At 49.2% G+C, this 20,518-nt stretch overlaps 1 protein-coding gene across 1 annotated transcript in view; it reads left to right on the top strand.

Moving 5' to 3' along the window:
- The window catches only part of FAM171A1 (family with sequence similarity 171 member A1), a 141,143-nt gene that overhangs the window by 86,038 nt on the left and 34,587 nt on the right, over window positions 1–20,518 (top strand). The window contains exons 3-4 of the mRNA XM_039240050.1: window positions 242–334; window positions 17,827–17,985. Coding sequence (XP_039095981.1) covers window positions 242–334; window positions 17,827–17,985 — 252 coding nt within the window. The remainder of the gene's footprint in view (window positions 1–241; window positions 335–17,826; window positions 17,986–20,518) is intronic.

The following is a 20,518-nucleotide window of genomic DNA, read 5'->3' as shown; positions in this document are numbered from 1 at the left end:
AGAGTTGCCTCATTAGAACCAAAGATGCTCCTACCACCATGGAAATTATAAGGATTTAGGAGCTCTGTGTCAGGAACCGGGAGCAGAAACCAAGTATATTTCTTATTATATAACAATGCTAAAAATTAATATTGTTGGCTGATTTGAAATCAGAATACAAAGAATGCAGAGTACCCCAAGATTGGAGTGGGCATTTTGACTTAAATGTCAGAATTCTCTATGTCCATTTTTATTTCTGCAGTATTTTCTTCACTGAGCCTGGGCCTGCTTCCAGAACGATCCGCGACTCTAATGGTGTATGAAGATGTCGTCCAGATAGTCTCAGGATTCCAAGGTATGTTGAATATTGAATAAGAAAAGTGACTAACTTTGGGGCCAGCCACTAAAATCCTGTTGTAAGACAGCTTCTTGTCATATGGCGATGACAGTGAATTTACCCAGAGCTGGACACAATGTATGTTGTCTGTGTGAGTGCACAGACACACTTGAACTTTGGTTAAACTATCCCCTGGCTGCGATCTTGTTTGTTTTAGGGCCAGCCTTTAACTGTGTGGGAGAAAAAAAAAGGGACTTCACCACTCTGTCCAGAAACACATTTCTCTTTCTTCTCCAAAGTTGAGAATATTCACCTCATGGGTTCAGAGCCCCAGACCCCACCTGAGCCTCACTGAGCAAAGGTTCATAAATATTCAAGGAGGTAGAGTTTCCGTTTTCACTGTGGAAAGGATCCAGAGATCTGTTGCATGATAATGTACTTCACACTCCTAAGCTATACGCTTGGAAATGGTTAAGGTGGTAAATAAGATGGTATGTGTTTTTGAACACAATAAAACAGAATCCCCCCCCCTCAAAAAACAAAGGAAGAGGGGCTCATAGCCTTCAAGTCTGGTCTTCTTCTCTGTCTTGTCCCTCATTTTCTCAACCTATCTGAACCTGTGCTGGTGTATGTACATGTGACCGTACTTGCAGATCTCACTTTTTCTGCCAAGACACTGGTACAAAAGACTTGAGAGGGATTTCCTTGAGTCGGTGGTGGGGTTAGAAATGGGAAGAATGCTTATGTGAGATGTATCTGTGCCAAAATCAGTCTCTTTCATCTAAATCATGAGCCAGAGAGTGCTATTTTTCCTGGCTCTTAGTTTTCCATCAGGTTAATTTTTTTTATTTACTTCATTTTATTTTATTTTTTTAAATGTTTTATTTATTTCTAGGAGAGAGAGAGAGAGACAGCGTGAGCAGGGGAGGGTCAGAGAGAGAGGGAGTCACAGACTGAAACAGGCTCCAGGCTCTGAGCTGGCAGTCAGTACAGAACCTGACACGGGGCCTGAACCCACAAACCGTGAGATCATGACCTAAGCGAAAGTCGGACGCTCAACTGACTAAGCCACCCAGGCGCCCCTATTTACTTCATTTTAATACCATTTGACACGAATCATTCTCTACCTAACCACATTCCTGTGCCGTTTGCAAATGAGGTGAACTCATTTATTCCTTTTTTTAAAAATTTTTTAATGTTTATTTTATTTCTGAGAGAGAGACAGAGATGGAGCATGAGCATGAGCAGGGGAGGAACAGAGAGAGGGGGAGACACAGAATCTGAAGCAGGCTCCAGGCCCTGAGCTGTCAGCACTGAGCCAGACATGGGGCTTGAACTCACGAACTCAGATCATGACCTGAGCCAAAGTCGGACGCTTAACCGACTGAGCCACCCAGGTGCCCCCATTTATTCCTTTTTGGGTGTCTGTGGAGACTTTGCAGAAGTGAGCATCCAGCCATTATAATTACCATATAACACTGTATTCCTTATAGGCATACAGCCTGATAATTCCAATTATGTGTATATTGCAAAATGATCAACACCATAAGCCTAGTCAACACCAGTCACCACACATAGCTACAAATTTTTTTTCTTGTAATGAGAACTTCTAAGATCTACTCTCTCAGCAACTTGCAAATATACACTATAGTATTATTAACTACAGTCATCAGCCTGTACATGACATTCCCAGGACTTCTTTTCCTATAAGTGGATATTTGTTTCTTTTGAGACCCTTCACCCATATCCCCCAACCCCCACCTCGGGCAACTACCATTTCTGAGTTCAGGTTTTTTTTAATTCCACATAGAACGGAGACCATGCAGTGTCTTTCTCTGTCTGGCTTATGTCACTTAGCATAATGCCCTCCAGGTTCAACCATGTTGTCACAAACGGCAGGATTTCTTTCTTTTTTACGACTGAATAATATTCCACTGTAGATCACATTTTCTGGATCCATTGATCCATTGATGGACACTTAGACTGTTTTCACGTCTTGGCTCTTGTAAATGAGGCTACAGTAAACATGGGGGTGTGTGACCGTGGTTTTCCAGAAATAAGGGAATGATTATGCTTCCTTCTCATGTTCGTCACTGAGAGACAAATCTTTAGTGTCTTGTTATTGTTTCAACTGGACTACATTCTGCTAAAGACCACAGTGATCTGTATCACAATTTTGGTCCTTATCAGAATGTAGCCCAGTGGAAAATAATAGCAAGAGTTGAATGGTTGTAATTGATTGGATTGAATGATTGTAATTGACTGGATACAGACAGACTGTGCTCACTTATGTCAAGTGAGCACATTTACGTCAAGATTATGTCTGTAGGTGAGGATACTCCAAGTATAATTTAGAGCTGACTGCAGCTCTTCAGATAGCAAACAGGATCACCTGAACCTGACTTCTGGAAGCTGTGGAGTTTGATACCTACTTTGCATTTCCTGAGGAAAGGTGCACATGTGGCCTGCCAGCTCCTCAGACCCAGGCTGGTTGGGACTCTGCTTCTTGTCATCAGGGCTGTGCTGTGTGCCCATGTGGCAGGGGACTGGCACAGAGCAATTAAATGGGGGAGCGCGACCAACTTGTCACAATAGCTGTATATTGTTTTCTTTTTAGATATGCTTTAGATCCATTTTTTCACAGAGAGGGAGACAAACCATAAGAGACTCTTTTTAATGTTTATTATTGAGAGAGAGAGGAGAGACAGAGTGTGAGCAGGGGAGGGGCAGAGAGAGAGACAGAATCTGAAGCAGGCTCCAGGCTCTGAGCTGTCAGCAGAGCCTGATGTGGGGCTCAAACTTATGAACCATAAGATCATGCCCCGAACCGAAGTCAGACGCTTAACCAACTGAGCCACCTGGGCATCCCCAAGAGACTCTTAAATACAGAGAACAAACTGAGGATTGCTGGGGGGCTGGGGGGTGGATGGGCTAAATGGGTGATGGGCATTAAGGAGGGCATTTGGGATGAGCACTGGGTAAGTGATGTGAGGAATCACTAAATTCTACTCCTAAAACCAGTGTTACGCTATATGTTAACTCACTTGGATTTAAATAAATTTTTTAAAAGATCTGTTGTTTTCTTTCTCAGCCTTGCATGTTTTGATTTTTTAATTTAAAAAACTAGCTACTGGGGCACCTGGGTGGCTCAGTTGGTTAAGCGTCCGACTCTTGATTTTGGCTGAGATCATGATCTCACTGTTGGTGAATTCAAGGCCCCGTGCCAGGCTCTGCACTAATAGTGTGGAGCCTGCATGAGATGCTCTCTCTCCCTCTCTCTGCCTCTCCCCTGCTCTCTTGGTTTCTCTCAAAATAAGTAAACTTGAAAAAAAAAGTTTAACCCACAGGGATCTCTGGTAGTAGCTAATTGATTCTGGTGCCCCTCAAAGAAATGTATTTGGACAGTCTGCACTCTAAGAAAAAAAAAACTGACCATCTACCATAAGTTACACATTGTTCGAAAGACCACACCACCATAATTTCCATCACTTGCTCTTCCTCTTAACTGGCCCTTCCCCTACCTTGTCCTCAGAGTTAGTCTTCGTTTCCTCTCTTACTAGCTGTTCTCATTCCTTGTTCCCGTTTACTTCTGCTTTCTGTGAATTGCTCATCCTTTTCTGAGATGTTGGTCTATCAGCATACCCTTTGGGAAAAAGTTCTCAAGTAGCCAGGCTCCTGGGCTTCTGCGGTGTGGACCTGCCAATGGGCCTTGATAGATAGATGTAGAGGAGGGGCACCTGGGTGGCTTGTCAGTTAAGCGTCTGACTCTTGATTTCAGATCAAGTCATGATCTCACAGTTCATCAGTTCGAGCCCTGCATCAGGCTCTATGCTAACAGTGCAGAGCCTGCTTGGGATTCTCTCTCTCTCTGTCTGTCTGCCCCTCCCCACTTGTGTTCTCTCTCATTCTCAAAATAAACAAAAATAAATAAATAAAAGTAAATATTAAATAAATAAATGGAGAGGCGCTAGGCCACGAGGTACAGACCAGAAAGAGACCTTGTCCAATAGAGCCCAACCCCCACTGCCTTCCCCAGCCCTCACCCTGTGTCCACTAGGCACCAATATGGCTGCAGCAAATGCCCTTCCACCTCTTCTCTGAGCACCGCCCCCCTTCCTGGTCAGAAATGTCCCTGAGACACAGCCTTCCCTGCAGCCTTCTCATGTGGGCTGTGCTCACAGCCTTTGTCTCCTTCCTCCTTCCATCCCGTCTGATCCTCGGAGGCCGGCTAGACCACTGGCCACCAGCATCTGGGTCAGCTCTCCTCCTGGACCAATGGTATTAGCAACTCGTTCCCAGGTTCACGATGCTCCTAGAATTCTTTCTCGGGAATGTGAGCCTTCATATGGAGGATGCCCCCTGGTGCCCCGGCTGCTCTTGCATCCCAGGGGTGCTCTGCCTCTGCCCCCCCATCACCCACATCCCTATAGATGTGCCCCCTGGTGGGAGTGTGCTTTTCTGTCCCACGTCGGTGACCCACTTCTGCAGTCCTGCCTTAGGCCTCATCATTCCAGCAAATGCACCCGGTCCAAGCCCAGCCCCCACACTCTCCTCTCACCCTGTGGCCGCGGTTCGCACGCCCCTGAGGGCTCCAGAGCCTTGATCCACCATGTCCCTACCCACAGGATTGCCTCCCTGCCCAGCCTACCAACCGTGGCCCTTCGTCAGAATCGTTCCCTTGCAGACACTCCCCGCAGAGCCGCTCCCCTCCCCTCTGCCATCCTTGACGGAAGAACCCTGGCCCTGGTTGACCGGAGCCGCTTGTGGCCACCTGGGCGCAACTGTGTGAGGCTGGAGGAAACCTCGCCGGCAGTTGCCCAGCTGCTCGCATGTCAGGTTCATGACCACAGACCTCAAATGGGCATCAGCCCTGGAGCCACTTCCTCGTCATTTGTTCTCGGAGTCTCCCAGATGATTTTCACACCCTCTTCCCTACCTGCTGGCTTCCTGTGCGTTCACTCACACACCCATCCGCTGTCTCCTCTCCTCACGTCTCTGCATGCTTCACTGAGAAGCTGAGAACCCTCACCGCCACCCCCTCCAGCAAATCCACAGACTCGCTCCCCGTTCCTGGCTGTACTAGGAGTGTCCTGCTCCGTTACTTCCGGGTCCTTCTGTTTGTGCTCAGTACTTCGTCTCTTCTCTTCCTTAGGGCTTCCAGAAGTTTTCCCTCACCACGTTCTTGTCGGTGGTGGGCAGATGTTAAAGTTTGCGCCTCTCTAATGCTTCCGCGACTATGCCTGTCCCTCGCCACCGCCCTGGGTCTGTCTTCCGGAAGGACGTCTGCACACTCTTCCTTCCTGCTTCCTCACCTCTCTTTCCCTGTTCTGCACATTGCAAGCTGCTGTCCTGCCTCATTGCTCCATTCAGACTGCTTTGTCCGAGTCTCCTACCAGCCCTGTGTGTCCCCGGTCCGAGGACACGTCTCTGTGCCTTTCCCTGGATGCCTCCACAGCATCCAACAGGGAGGACCGTTAGCTCTTTGTTGAGAGTCTTCTGTCTTCCATAACCTCATGCCTTGATTTTCTTTCTCCTCTTGGTCGCTTCTCTGGACAGTCCAGAGACCGTCTGGGCCTACGTTTCTCCTTCCCGGTACCCTCCATACAAGGTCTCATGGGCCCCTGCTTTCATGCTGTCTAGACACGGATAACTCCCAATCTCTCACGCCCGGCCCAGACTCGCTGAGATGGAGGCCCAGAGCTGGCTGCGTATTTGACATCTGCACTTGGATGTCTAATAGGCGTCTCAGACTTAACCTGTACACACAGAACTCGGAATGTGTCCAACTTTCCATCTCCATAGATGGTACAAACGTGGTACTTAAGCGGTCAGGCCAAACCCTAGGAACTAACCTGACTTCTCTGTCCTCACAGCCTGGTTCTCGGCATAGCTGCTTCTCTCCAGCTGGGTCACCACCACATGAATCCAGGCTCCATTTCCCGCTGGAGAGATGCAGTAGGTTTTTAATTGGCTGTCTGTTTCCCGCCCTTGCCAACCCATAATCCAGTCTTCGCACTGCTAAAGTGACCAAGTCACCTTGCTGCCACTCTTCAATGGTTTTCCCGTTGTACTTGGAATAAAGTCCCAAATGCTTAGACTCAGAGCTGGGCAGTCCCCTGGCCCTGAGCCTCAGCGGCCATGCAGTTACCTGGAAGGTGAGTATTGGTAAGAAGGGGCAAGATTGTAGTATCTAGACACGTGTTCCCACAAGCAGGCTCTCTGCACCCCAATGCCTCCATGCATACTTCTTAGACCCTACAGTTCTCATTGTGGACCAGGCACCTTTGACATCCATTATACCACATGTTTGACCCCTTCTCAGCCCCTCTCTCCCTGGGAGCCACACTACACTCAGCAAGGTGTTGGTGACAAGGTCACTCGGCAGCCCACAGGGTCTGTTGCGGGGGCCACACTTTACCCCCACTGTGGCTGCCACACCACCTGTCACCACCCGCCCTGCTCCTCACTGTCACCCGCAGCCCTGAGAACTGATCGTCTCCTCTAGTGACCATGAGGGGGCTCTTGAAGGATCTCAGCACCCATGTCACGCGCCGTCCATGAGGAGTTCCCTTCTCCTCATGTTGTGCATGACCTTCGTCTCCCCTTCTTGTGTTCCATGAGTCAAATAGGGGTACAGCGAGCCGGGGCCCCATACCCTGAGGGATGTCACATGATGCTCTGTGCTTTCACGCACTCGCATCCTCTCTGCTGCCCACGTGTTGCTCACTGGCGTGGCCACGGCCGCTGCGCTGACTCAGGTCCTGCTCAGTCTCCACCTGGACCATGCAGTAGCCCCCACCTGATGCTCCTGTCTCTAGACTGAGAGTCAGGATTGGAGCTGGACCCGAGACTAACCAGACTTCCCCTCTTGTGTCCCTGTTGCACGGAACTGCCAGAGGAATCTTCTGGGGGCAGAGCTGCAGTTATTTCACACCCCTCAGTTCCCACCCACCCCCACCGTTACCCTAGAATAAAACCCAGTCCCCTTACACAGCACATACCAACGTTATGATCTGGCCTCAGCCTCCCTTCCACAGGGTCTTCTCCCTCAGGTTTCGTTTTCTAGCGTAACTTTATTCCCTTTGCTGTTTTCCATCTGGGGTGTCCCACTCCGCCTTCCCATCTGTCTTCAGGCCCTGCTTGGACATCAAGACCAGCTTCAGGGCCCCCTAGTCCAGGTCTTTTCTGCATCTTCCCCAGAGATGTGGTTCATGCAGGTGCCTTGCCCTCCAGCCTCTGCTGCTGAGGGGCTTATATCACGTGACCCCTGACCCAGGGGTAAGCAGTCCACAGTGTGGCCCGGGGCTGGGACCCAGCTAGAAGAGAAAATCTGGAGCCATCAGTTCTTCTTTCTCTTCCTTTTACTGGGATCAAGCTAAGAACCCAGAAGAGGTGAGAATCTCCGCTGAGTGGTTTTGAAGCACAGCGGGTCTGTGGCCTTGCTGGGCCACCTACAAGCCCAGGCCAGAAGAGAAGAGAAAGTCAGGTGCCTGGGGGGCTTGGTCAGTTAAGCATCCAACTCTTGATTTCAGCTCAGGTTGTGATCTCATGGCTTATGGGTTTGAGCCCTGCATCAGGCTCTGTGCGGACAGCAAGGAGCCTACTTGGGATTCTCTCTCTCTCTCTCTCTCTCTCTCTCTTCCTCTCTCTGCCCCTCCACTGCTCATGCTTGCCTGCTCTCAAAAATAAATAAACTTTAAAAGAAGAAGAAGAAGAGGAGAGAAAGTTTGAGTAAGAGAAGGGAGCCAAGTGGTGGCAGATCAGAGAGAAGCTGCCTGGGGATTAGTGGAGTCAAGGTCAATGGCACTGCATGCAAGTGAAATCTAGACTCTTGTTGTGTTGCCCAGAGCTGCCCTGAGCCCAGAACCAAGTGCTCCTGGAGTTTCCATGCCCTCTGGCTCCTGTCTTTGTATTCTGACATACCCCTGCCTCCCTTAAGGCCCCTTAAGTCCTTATCAGTAAGCAGGGTAGATTAAAACCCTCCAGCTGAGGTTTGTATATCTTATTATGATACCTCCCTTCCTACCGTGTTTGGTAGTATACCTTATCTCCCCAGCTAAAATTGTAAAATCTGAAGGCAAGAAGTGCCAAAGTCCAGCTCCAGCCAGTCCATGGGGTCCCTGAAGGATGGATGATGTCGGCCAGAGAGAGTGAGAGAGCCCCAGGATTCTTTCTGATCACCAGGCAGTCATCTCTGTCCTGTCGGTTTTGATGTCTTTATTTATAGGTCAAATGATAACATGGCATCAGAAAATGGAATTTTTACAATGGATAATTCTCTGTGATAAGATGCTTTGGAAAGTGTACAGAAACAGGTTTTACAGAAGTATTCTTGCAGAACTACCCCAATTATAGTGAGGTTGAGTAAATCTTACAACTAAGAAAATAACAGGGTGTTCTTAATGAAAAACAGGATAACAGGCACATTTGTTTAAGTCAGTAACCTAAGATTAAGTCATAGGTTAAGATAGTCTAGGAGTCATTCTGACTCACAAGAAGAAGAATGTATTTGAGCTGTTTAATAACTTTTTGATTTGATACTAAATGCATAAATACCAGGGGGCCCCTAAATGTGTCAGCCTTTGTATTTGGGTTTATGTTTTAACTATTCTTATCCATCCTCATCACACCTGCCAGTGTAAGGGAAGGTGTTTGTGGAATGTAAGCCTTAGGGAAGGCATGGCTTTACATCACCAGTTAGCAAAGGTATATGTAGTAACTGATGTTCTGCCCTTATCTGTTGCTTACCTCTAAATTAAGCTCTTTGTCTCTGGGCCAGACTTAATTGTCTGGTTATATTCCTTATGGTACCAGAGATCCAACCGTACCTTGAAAGAGTTTAGCTCATTTCCAATACATAGAATAGCCTCTTTGAGTGCATTTACCTTTGTGCCTAGTTTTTTGTCTATGATTTCTTGAATAGCTAGGGCATGAGAAACATTTTTGGTTAGTTGATTTACATGTTGAGCTGTATGAACCTCTTGGACTAACGCAGTAGTAGAAACAGAATTGTACACGTAAAAGTCAATCTTTTATAACTAAGGGTCATTAGCCTGTTTATAGGTCAAGGGAAAGTATGGAGGAAAACAGGACCTGCTGGAGATACAATGTCTGTTCCCATAATCACAAAGAAGAAGTTGCCACAGTAAGTTCCTTCACAAGGTGCAGTCATCATACCAGGGCCGGAATAAGGGGACAAGTCACTCCCAATACCAATCACCACGGTGCCTTGGGGGTCGGTGCTCAAGCAGAAATAGTTGAGTGGGGGTGGATACTGGTCGTCACCTGACGGCAAGAGACCGTGCAAACTTGCCTTAACCTCACAAGGAGTTTTCTCGACTAGTGAGTTCAGAATGGCTCCCAACAAAGAAGTATGTCATCTTCATCTTAAAACCTGCCCAGAGACTGGCCTTACACTTGCCATATGATAAGTATTCAATGAGCAATTCATTGAATGATTGAATAAATAAAATTTTTTTCATGTCTAAATAACCAGTGCTTTTTGAACTTCTATGTAGATTGCCCGCGCCCTGATCTATTATTTCCTTTGTTGTGGCTTCTGAGAAGAGCGTAGTTCACACAGACTCACACACATACACACACACACACACACGCACGCACGCACGCATGCGCACACACACAGTAAGAGAACTTGAAGAGCTCTTTCTCTAAGGAGTAAGAAGCATGGTCCTATCATAAGGGCATAAATCATTCAGGTAGTTTTTGTTACTCTTACTGTATTCACTCTCATTCCCCACTGCATAGAACCAAGAACTGGGAACCATCTCTCCCTTCCTAAAATCTTTTTTGCATTCCAGCTTTTTAAAAGGACAGAAATTTTGTTAATTTTTTAACTTATCCCGGTTCATGAATTTAATCCTTGACTTGTATTTTGCCTTGCCTCAGCAGAGTTGAGACAGGACAATAATAATACTCTATGATGTTGTTTCATGTTTTCTTACCAGTTGAAAAGAAAGCCATAAGTAGATAATTTTTGGTCTTTGCAGGTCTGTTCTATACAATTAATATACAACTGCATTTATAAAAGTTATGTTAAGGGGCGCCTGGGTGGCTCAGTTGGTTAAGCGTCCAGCTTCGGCTCAGGTCATGATCTCACAGTTCATGGGTTTGAGCCCTGCATCGGGCTCTGTGCTAACAGCCAGCTCAGAGCCTGGAGCCTGCTTCAGATTCTGTATTTCCCTCTCTCTCTGACCCTCCCCTGCTCATGCTGCCTCTCTCTCTCTCCTCTCTCTCTCTCTTTCTCTCTCTGAAATAAATAAAACATTAAAAAAATTAAAAAATAAAATAAAAGTTATATTAAATTTTTGTTCTCAGACTGGTCAGGTGTAGGTGCATTTATTTATTTATTTATTTAGTGGATTCAGAGGAGAAAAAAATCAGTTCTTCCCTGATCAGAAATGTAGGTACTAGAAGCCTTTGAATTTTAGTGTGTCGCTCAGATGTTATAATATGTCAGAGGCTCCTGAGAAAAGGTAGGTAGCACAATGAGAGATCAGTGGTTAAGCCTCACACGTTATGTCCCTGGTGTTGGGTGATGATGCCCATCATTCGGTTTTATGTGACACTAAAGTGAAAGCTTTGGAAGAATGAAGGTCACTGGGTGGAGATGAAAGCAGGAGAGGAGGGGCAGGCACCCCATCGTTCTCATTGGTTAGATGATTCATGCTTCAGGTGACAGTTTTTGTTTTGAAATGTTTACACCCAAGTAAAATGGAATAAACTCATGGGAAATGAAAGTTTTCCTAGAAAAATAAAAAGACTGCCCACTTATTTTCTTCTCTGTAGGTATGGTATTTAGTTACATTCTGGCCATACACACCCAAAAACTACTCTCTCACCAGACTAGCTTCAGACACTGGACATGCATGATAAATGCTCATATCCATTGGTACTGGCCTTGGCAGTCGACTTTCATTTAAAAAGTAAGGAAATGATCGTGTTTTTATTGATGACATTATTTTATAAAGAAATCCTGGAACAGCCTTATGATAACCATGTGGTGAAGGGGAAGGGCCAACTTAGTAATTGGTTAACTCTAAAGTTTTTCTGCACCATAGGCTGTATCTGAAAATGTGCTCCTTGTCACAGAGTGCTTGCAAATTGCATTCAGACTTTGCGATGAGATGGGGAGCAAATAACAAGAGAGAATAGTTACAGATTATTTTATAAGAATTATTTTCTTTGAAGGGTGCTTGGGTAGCTCAGTCAGTTAAGTGTCTGACTTCAGCTCAGGTCATGATATTGTGGTTCGTGAGTTCAAACCCCATGTTGGGCTCTGTGCTGACAGCTCAGAGCCTAGAGCCTGCTTCAGATCCTGTGTTTCCCTCTCTCTCTGCCCCTCCCCTGCTCACTCTCTGTCTCTGTCTCTCTCTCAAAAGTAAATAAACATTTAAAAAATAATAAATCTCAAGATTATTAATTCCAAGATATGGATGGTAATGATAGTGTTGTTGGAATCTGGGGCAGTTGGACTGGCAGTTGGCCTGCGGCTCCGGCTCCCACAGCGTCCAGCTGACGTTCATGCTGCCTCAGAAGTGGGGCATCTTGTCGACTCTGTCTGTGAGGACATATATAAGAAGGTATCTTGAAGATGCTCCATTGCTCATGGCCACACTCTCACCACCCTCTCCCTCTGGTCCCCTGGGGCACTGCTGCAAGCCCCGCCCCCCTCATCCCTGCCCCGCCTACCTCCCAACCCCTCCTCCTACCAATGACCTTGCATGGAGAAGAGAGGCCACCAGAGGCACATGGCTTGGTGACTTCTCACGGCCCTCCTGATGTGCCTGCTGCGGTCCCTCCTGACCGTGAGCTCCTCCTCCCGCACAGGGCCCACCTCTTATCTCCTCCTCATGCCTCCCTCCCTCTGTAGTTCTCCTGAGGCTCCCCCTCAGCTCCCAAAACCCCAGGCTGCTATTCCAGGAGAAGCCCTCATAACCACCTTCCTCCTTCAGCTTCTACTCGCATCTCCATCGTCTTTCAAACAGGACAGGTCTGCAAGGGAGAGGAGATGGGAAATTAATGTTCATCCAGGACCTGCCACACCCCGGGAGGCACTGCTGGGCATCATACGTTTGTGTTCTGGTCTAGGCATCACAGCAACCCTACTATGAGACATGTGTGATTCACACCCGTTTGAAAGATAAACAACCCGAAGCCCAAAGTCACTCAACTAGAAGGTGGGAGAAGAAGGACTGAAAAGTAGAGTTGAGTGGCTCCACTGCCCCCTGTTCTGTTGTCGGAGTGCCTCTGATTAGGGAGATATGCACGTTCACGGATAAACCTCACCCGGGGCCAGTGAGATCAGTGCTGGAGAAAGATACACGTAGTGTTTAGAGGCTGGGGTGCGACCAAGAACATCTCCGCAGAAGAGGTGGCATTAAAGTCACATCTTGGATGATGTGTGGGATGTGCAGGTAGAGACTGTGGAGAAGAGACCCGAACACGTGTGGAAGCAGAGGGCAGTGCAGTCCCGCGTGGCCAGGGGGTGAGAGCCAATTGGCAGGAAGTCCAGCCTCTCTTCCGAGGTAGGTGTGTGAGCTAGGAGGGGAACCGAAGTCAGGATGGCAAGAATTCCCTTCTGTGTCTTACTAACAGTGTGCCTGTGGACAAGTCACTTGGCCTCTCTGGACTTCAGCTTTCCTCACTCATAAAGCGGAGAGGTTCTTCCTTCCCAGGATTGTTGTAAACAGTAAGTGAAATAATGTATATAGAACTTTGCACATTCTAAAGCATTGAACTCTACATGTCACTTACAGGATGAGAATCGTAGTAACGGACGTCTACACTGGTGTGTAACTGTCACTGCCATCATTAATTTGCTAAGTGGTGGAGATCCATTGAAGGTCTCTGGGCAGAGAAGGATGTGACCGGAGTGACTTTAGAAAAGTCAGTGTGTCCGTAGATGAAGTGGGAGAAAGGGATCGGGCTGGAGCATAGTCAAGGCAAGGGGGAAGGCAGGGTAATGTAGGGTGGGGGCAGAGAAGGAGGAGAAGATGATGCTGGAAATGTTGTTGGGAGGAGATCGGCCAGTCCTGGCAGGGAGTGAAAGCACAGAATGACAGGGAAGCAAAGCTGCGTGTGGAGCAGAACAGGGGAGGGGATGTTAAGTGGGAGAGAAAGTAAGCGATCATGTTGATGCACCTGTGGGGCATCCAGGTGGAGGTGTCTGGAAGGGAGAGGAAATGCAGACATGGGGTTCACAAGAACATCAGGGCAGACAGGAAGGCCACCGTGGAGGGGAGTCAGTGAGGAGAGAGCCCAGAAACAGCGGAGGCAGCTGAAGGCAGCCCCTTAGGAACTGTTTCATCCGGAGGGAGGAGGAGGAGAAAAAAAAAAAAAAACGCACTTGCAGAGGAAAAGCCGGCTGACGCTGGAGAGACCAGAGACCAGAACGCAGGGGCGCGAATGCCGAGCAGGAGGGGTTCCTGGGCGGGGGCGGTGAACACTGTTGACCATTGTGAAGAGGTCAGTGAGGGCGAAGGCGGAGAAGTGGTCACGGGTTTGCAGATTATAAAGTTGTCCATTGACATTAGCGAGCGCAATGCGTGTTGTGCGTAAAAGCCAGCTCGCTGGGCGTTGGGTGGAAGGAGAGGAGGCCTTCGCTTTTGGGGGTAACAGCGTTAAAGTCGAGTTTTACTTTCCTAGATGAGGAAGAGAAGAGCATATTTGTTGACTGTGGAGGAAAAGCCTGTAGAGAAAGATGATGGATGGAGACAAGAATAATTACTAGGCTGTTCCAAGCCTTGCTGCATGACAAGCAGGAGTGAGGCTAGAGGCTGGGCTGACGGGGGGGGGCGGGCAGAAGGAAGGAGAGAAGAGGGAAAACGGGAGGTGGCAACCCCAGTAGTTTCGGTAACACATGATGAAGTTTTGGGGTGATGGCGGAGTGGTCCAGAGCCGGCCACCAAGAAACAATTCTTGAAGACATCTTTGGTGCGAAAAAGGTGATTTTATTAAAGCACGGGGCAGGACCCGTGGGCAGGGAGAGCTGCGTGAGGGTTGTGAAGGGTAACTCATTACATACCCTCAGGTGGGGAGGGGGTCAGGGATGGAGTAAGTCTCTAAGGAATTTTGGAAGCAAGGTTTCCAGGACCTTGAGGGGCTGGCTGTTGCTAGGGAAATGCCATTTATTACCATTTAATAAAACCTCAGTCATGAGACCCTCCAGATGTATATGGGGGGCCATAAGCATGGGGCATGATTGCCAGCGCATATCTTGGGGCGGTTGAGATAAAGGAAGCTGACTTACAGCATCCTCGAGGTTGGGATAACGTTAAGCTAAGGTTCTCTTTTTGCCTCCTGCAAAGTGTCATCCTTGAGGCAGCTGAGATCCTAGAGGGAGGTCACTCTACTGGCCTCAAGGACTTGTCAATGGGCTGTCGGCAGTAAGGAATTTAATGTTTCATTTGCCTTTGTTTCCCACATCACCATGGCAAGCGCTTAACCCCTTGCTTTGTTCTTGGGTAGCTGGGAGTGTCCAAGGAATATCACACACGTCGCCCCTGGGGTGGGGGATGCACCAGCCTGCATTTTGCCCTCAGGCTGCCCCAAGCTCGCTCATCACACAAACCCTGAGCATTCAGGGGATGGGGATGGAGCCCTGAGTTTGAGAACAGAGAAAATTTGAAAAACCGCTGTTGTAGGGAATGTGGGAGAGGCTCCCGGAGAAGACCTAGCCTGCCCTGACCCCTTCTGTCCCTCCCCCATCCCCAGCCCATCACACCCCATCCTGGAATTACAGAAATCTGGCAGCGCTAATACAGGAAGATGAGCCTGAGGTCATGACTGCTCCCCCAACCTCTCACAGACACTTTATATTTCATTTACATCGAGGCTTAGAGTAACTTCGACCCTTAACATAACTCCTCCCATGTGTCTTCGGTCATTCAGCAGGCAGAGGTCTGGCCTTTGCTCTGCTCTGTGTCGGGGAGTGTGTTTGGTCCCTCACAGACAGGTGTCCATGTCATGCTGGTCACAGCGTGTGTCCAATCGGCTGGACAGGCTGCATCCCCTTCTAGTAAACCTGCCCCGGGCACCACCCTTCTGTGCCCCCACCTGCCAGCCACAGCAGATAGACCCCAGATGTCTGGCCGGTGACCAAGTTCTCTGGCACGAAAAGGGAAGGGGAGGCAGCAGACGGGAGAGTGGGGAAGAGGGGTGCGGAGGGGAGTGAGATGCATCTCCCACTGACATGCATGGTGTGCCGGCTGCATGCCTGTTAGAGAGAGGGGTGAGGGAGAGAGGGAAAGAGATGGGAGGGAGGGCAGGAGAGACAGCCAGCGGCCCTTGAGAGCTGGGGTACAGTGGGGTCTGGCGTCTCCCAAGTTCCCGGCGAGTCCCCACGAGGGCCTCAGTCTGAGTCCCCCTTCACCTTTGAACACCTGCCCTTTTCACTTGGTCTGGTTTGAGTAGGTTTCTCTTCCTTCCAGCCAAAAGAGCCTTTGCAAAAATCTCAGCCTTCCTGTCTCACAGGGGCTCTTCCCGAGGCCTGGAAAGCTACACGTGTATCTCACCCTGTTCTGGCTCAACCCTCATGAGGACAAGTCTCTCTATGCCCCGTCACACCTTAGAACACTTCAGAACTTGCGTATCTGCAAGTTCTTTGTTTCCCCCACCGTGTGAAACCCAGGCAGGCACCAGCAGCATTGTTTAGGCCGAAGAACAGTGGAGAAAGGGAAGTAAGTTCTCAGAAAATTCACTCTCATTGAAAACAACACAATAGGAGCAGTGAATGATGTTATGTAGTCGGGGGTGAGGAGATGGAAAAGGAGGCCTTGCCTTTGACTTTCCATCTCTGAGTGCAGCAGGCGGAAGGAGAACAGAGAAGCAGAATGCTCCTTGCTGGGCATAGGGGACGCCTGGGGGACGCGAGGTGTCCCAACTCTGTGCACACCAGGAGGTGACAGGCAGAAGACATCAGTCAGTCTTTGGTGAAATAAAAAGAAGAGACCAGACTGAGCAGAGCTGGGAGTGAACAGAGACAGACACTTGGATGCTGGTGCATCCCCGTGGGTTGTTATAGGGGTACAGAGAGGAAGCGGTGGTTTGAAACAGGACTGCGTGTGGGTCCAGTTAGTTTCAGTGGAGGTGACCAAAGACAGAGGAGTCATGACTTTGGGCATCTGGCTCCCATGGGTCCTGAAGCAGGGCTTGTGTTTCATGGAGCGCAGAACCAGTCTTCGGAGACCTCTAACCAGTGATGCGTAGGAGGTACGGACAGCATCTGGCTCTCCGCCATCTTGGATATCACACTCAAGCCAGCCTACCCCAACTCGATGTCCATGGGGCTTCTGTGGCCTCACCTGTAGAAGTGAGGTGTGGCTAGTTGATCCTTTGGACTCTAAAACTCCCTTATGCTAGAACCATGTTGGATAAGCTTATTCCCCACTGAAGAGTTTCTGATCCAGGGTTAAAAGGAACCATGGAATCGGCATAAAGACCATCCACTCAGGGCAGGGCTATGGTTCCTGACTGCCCTGGACTGTGGGGAGGGTGCCCCCAGCCGACCACAGGGAAACCACAAGCCCTGGGCAGACTGTGCAGTGACTCCAGCGGCAGGGTGGATCACTGCTTTTGAGGAATCAGTCTTTTAATCCGCACAAGGGTGTACTTTCAGTGGTAAAGCGCTATCACTCCCAATTGTATTCATTTTTGTCTTAAGGGTGTTTTTGCACCTTAAGGATGACTTAGCACCTTGACTGACATCTTGCAGCTGTCACCAGAGCATTAGGTAAACACGGGTTCGGGCTTTGCAGTCAATACGCCACGTGGAGCACAGTCGAACTGCAGGTGCTGTCAGATGCTGACTGAGTGGGCCCATGCCGTCCTTCTGCACACAGGAGCTGTGTGTGACAGAGCCACGGCACCTCCACTTCACTCCCAGGGTCTCGTCCCCAAATCGTCAACCTAAGCTGCGCACCCCCCGCCGGCCAAGACTGGATGCCACATGGCGGCTTCCTCCAGAGGAAGGGGGTTCGTTACTGTTGGGCTCTTGTTAGTAATTCTTGCCCAGGCTGCACACTTACTCCCTTGGCTCTGCTGTGTGGTGTGTGGAGTGAAACCAGATTCTACCAGAAGATGCAGGAGGCTCCTATAACAGCATCAAAGGGTATCTCTTGCTTTGTTTGTGTAAAGAGATGGATTGTCATCTACTCCTTTCCCTCCTGTGGACTTCCTTTCCCTAAACGCCACCCCCCACCCATAGGCAAACTGGGCAATGAAAAGCTTGCTCTTAAACAGGACTTGGGAAAGCTTTTTGTTAAAAACGCAAATGACATCCTGTGTCAAAACAAATGTGACAATGGGCTATTATTCCTGTCCCCATAATAGCATGTTGTCACATCTTTGCGCCCCATCGTGACTGGGGGAGGGGAGGAGCCGCGGGGAGGAGGCGGGTGGAGGGGAGGCGTGCCAAAATGTGGAGAAGCACTTCCTGGTTTCCTTAGACTGACTGCCCCTTCGGGAGGTAACTCACAAGTTCATTTCTGCAGGTGCCCGGCCACAGCCTCGCGTTCACTTCCAGCGGAGAGCCCTGCGGCTGCCTGAGAACACCAGCTACAGCGACCTGACGGCTTTCCTCACTGCCGCCAGCTCGCCCTCTGAGGTGGACAGCTTTCCTTACTTGCGAGGCCTGGATGGGAATGGAACAGGTAACCGGAGTCTCTCCCCTTCTCAGCTGGGGCTCCTGTGCTTGAATTTTTCTGTGGGGCTGGAAGGGTGAAGAACCGAAGCCGGGAAGTTCAAGGGTGTTGAAACTGTGTTAAGGAATCCAGTCGACACCGCTGCAGTGTATTCTACTGACTTTGTCTGCTTCAGTCATTTGGACTCCTGTACCTTCTGAGCTCCCCTCTGGGAGACTACACAGATTTAATTCAGAGATGTGCTTTTCATTGAAATTGTCGTGTTTTTGTTTTTTCGAGTGTAAGTAAGGTCAGAGTCAGAGGCTCTCTGCCCCTCTATCCCACTGGCCCCTGGAGTCTATAGGATGCACTGCCCACCCACACGCCCCTGTGTCACAGCAGGGCGGGGGAGGGCTGGCACTGGTCTGGGGCAGAGTGTGGGGACACGGGGATGCCATTTCTAGAATCAGAAGCCTTTTGGGGTGGGTTCCTCTGCTCTCCGCCGTCTGTCCCCATCCAGCATGTTCTCACATCTTCCCATCCTCTGTGCTGTTATCTCTGCCTCTACTTGACAGACACTGGCCAGGCTTTGAAGTTGATTTGAATCCTTTCCTGACAGACCTCGAAGTGAGCTCTGTCAGTGTCACCCTATTCTGGCATGACACACAGAGCTAAAAAACAAAAACAAAAACAAAAACAGAGACACTGGAAACCACCAGCCAGAGAATATGTAATAATTCCTTATCAGTGAAAGACCAGTTCTCAGCCAACAGCGCACTGGGCACTAACCTGGTCCCTCGTCCCAGGGAGTGGGACTCAAGTCCTGAATCATTTCTGGTCTCCCCTCTTGTCTTCCCCACACGTCTGATGTGAAACCCAGAGGCTGTTCTGGGTTAAATCCCAGAGGTAAGGAGGTGGCTGCATTTCCCAGGAATGCGTTTATTGAATTTCACTGAGCTGTCCAGGGCTTTGCATAAACGGATCTCGGATCCTTCTGAAAAAGTTCTTTATACCTACAGCATCTGATGCGTTGTGTAGAATGCTGACAGGTTTCTGGGGACCGATCAGGATGACCTGGTGATCTGTTCCTCGCTTTTGTGGCACCTGCCTGTGGCACCTGCCTTCAGAAATGCTGCTTCTTACTTCAGTCTTTGCCCGAAGATGCAATTAATGCATCTGTAATTGGCCATGAGATAAAAATGTGTGGTGGCCACTTTAAGTAAGTATTACCAGGGGAGATTGTTGACTTTTCCTTTAAGCATACAGGCCTAGGAGAAAAGTCGTATTTCCAGGAACAGGAAAATGTACAATTTGAGAGCATCAGGCACCCTCTACCCAGTCTCCCCAGTAAATAGTGCACAAGCATAAAACCCTACCTTGGAGGGGCCACCTCATTCCTCAGAACTCTTTAATTTTTCTGTGCCCCACTTCCAAGAGCTCTTGAATAAATTATGGAATCCGAGACGATGGGCAAGGGAGAAGAACACAGAGATGTAGGACTATTGATTTCAGAGGAGTTTGTTTTATTTTAAAATGACTGTTATTTCAGGGAGGAAGAAAGAAGGTCTTTAGAAGGTTACAAGCAACCTCCTTTCCACTGAAATAACTGATACTTGACGCGGGAAGGATCAGACCTCGTTTGAGCACTGCTGGGAAAGGCGGCCACCCCACGGTGTGTCCGCTCACACCCCAGGAGGGCGTGGGCATGTGGGCTCGGCTCAGCACCCCTACATCTCATCAGCCAGGGGCCTGTGTCTGGTTTCACATTGTGCATAGCCTCTCTTCTGCCCCCTCCCACCCCCCCATTGCTTGCCTGCCTCCTGTTTGGTAAAATGCATCTAAGAGATTGCAGCTTTGTGTGAGGGCCTGGCCCACGCATACCAGGGGGGAGCGGCAGGCCCTGGCTTCACTAGAGTCCAGCAGAAGTGCATGGAGCCCACAGGCAGGATTGGAGAGCACTCCGCAGGCTGGTCTCCCCAGAGGGTCCTTGGTGGTGTCTGGATCAGAGGGAGTTTCCAAAGTCGTAAATGGAAAAACTGAGCCACAGGGAGATTTGGGCCACTTCCTCACTCGCCCAGCCACGTCCACGTGCTCCGTAGTGTCCTGGCGTCACACAGGGCAGCATAGGCCCCAACCCTGCACCTTCAGAGCATCACAGTCCGCACTCTGGTTGCTAAGAAATTTCTTGCACACGACAGTTCTGACATTCCCAAGCGGTTCTCAAGAAACGACTTCTGCTAGTAACTTCAGGAAGACAGAGTAGAGTCAGTAGAATGACGAACATCCAGCAAAGTTGGTAGCTGGACGCAAAGCCAAGCAAGACCATAGGTGCTCCTTGGGCAAAACCCCTCATGTTAAAAGTGACGGGCCCGAGGCCTTCTAAGCTTGGTCCGGTGGTGCTGCCCCTCCCCCTGCTGCCTTTGCCTGACTCCCGCTTTCTTGGGACGTGACAGGAGCCTGGTGACATCAAGGGGGAACAAGAAGGAAAGTCCTCATTATGTACAGAACTCGGTGCTTGCTGTAGAGTTGCAGTCTTACAACAAGGACTGGAACGCAAACAATC

Source organism: Hyaena hyaena, unplaced genomic scaffold, assembly GCF_003009895.1.
Source record: "Hyaena hyaena isolate Hyena2069 unplaced genomic scaffold, ASM300989v1 scaffold_165, whole genome shotgun sequence".
NCBI lineage: Eukaryota > Metazoa > Chordata > Mammalia > Carnivora > Hyaenidae > Hyaena > Hyaena hyaena.
This window is presented reverse-complemented; position numbering and strand designations above follow the sequence as displayed.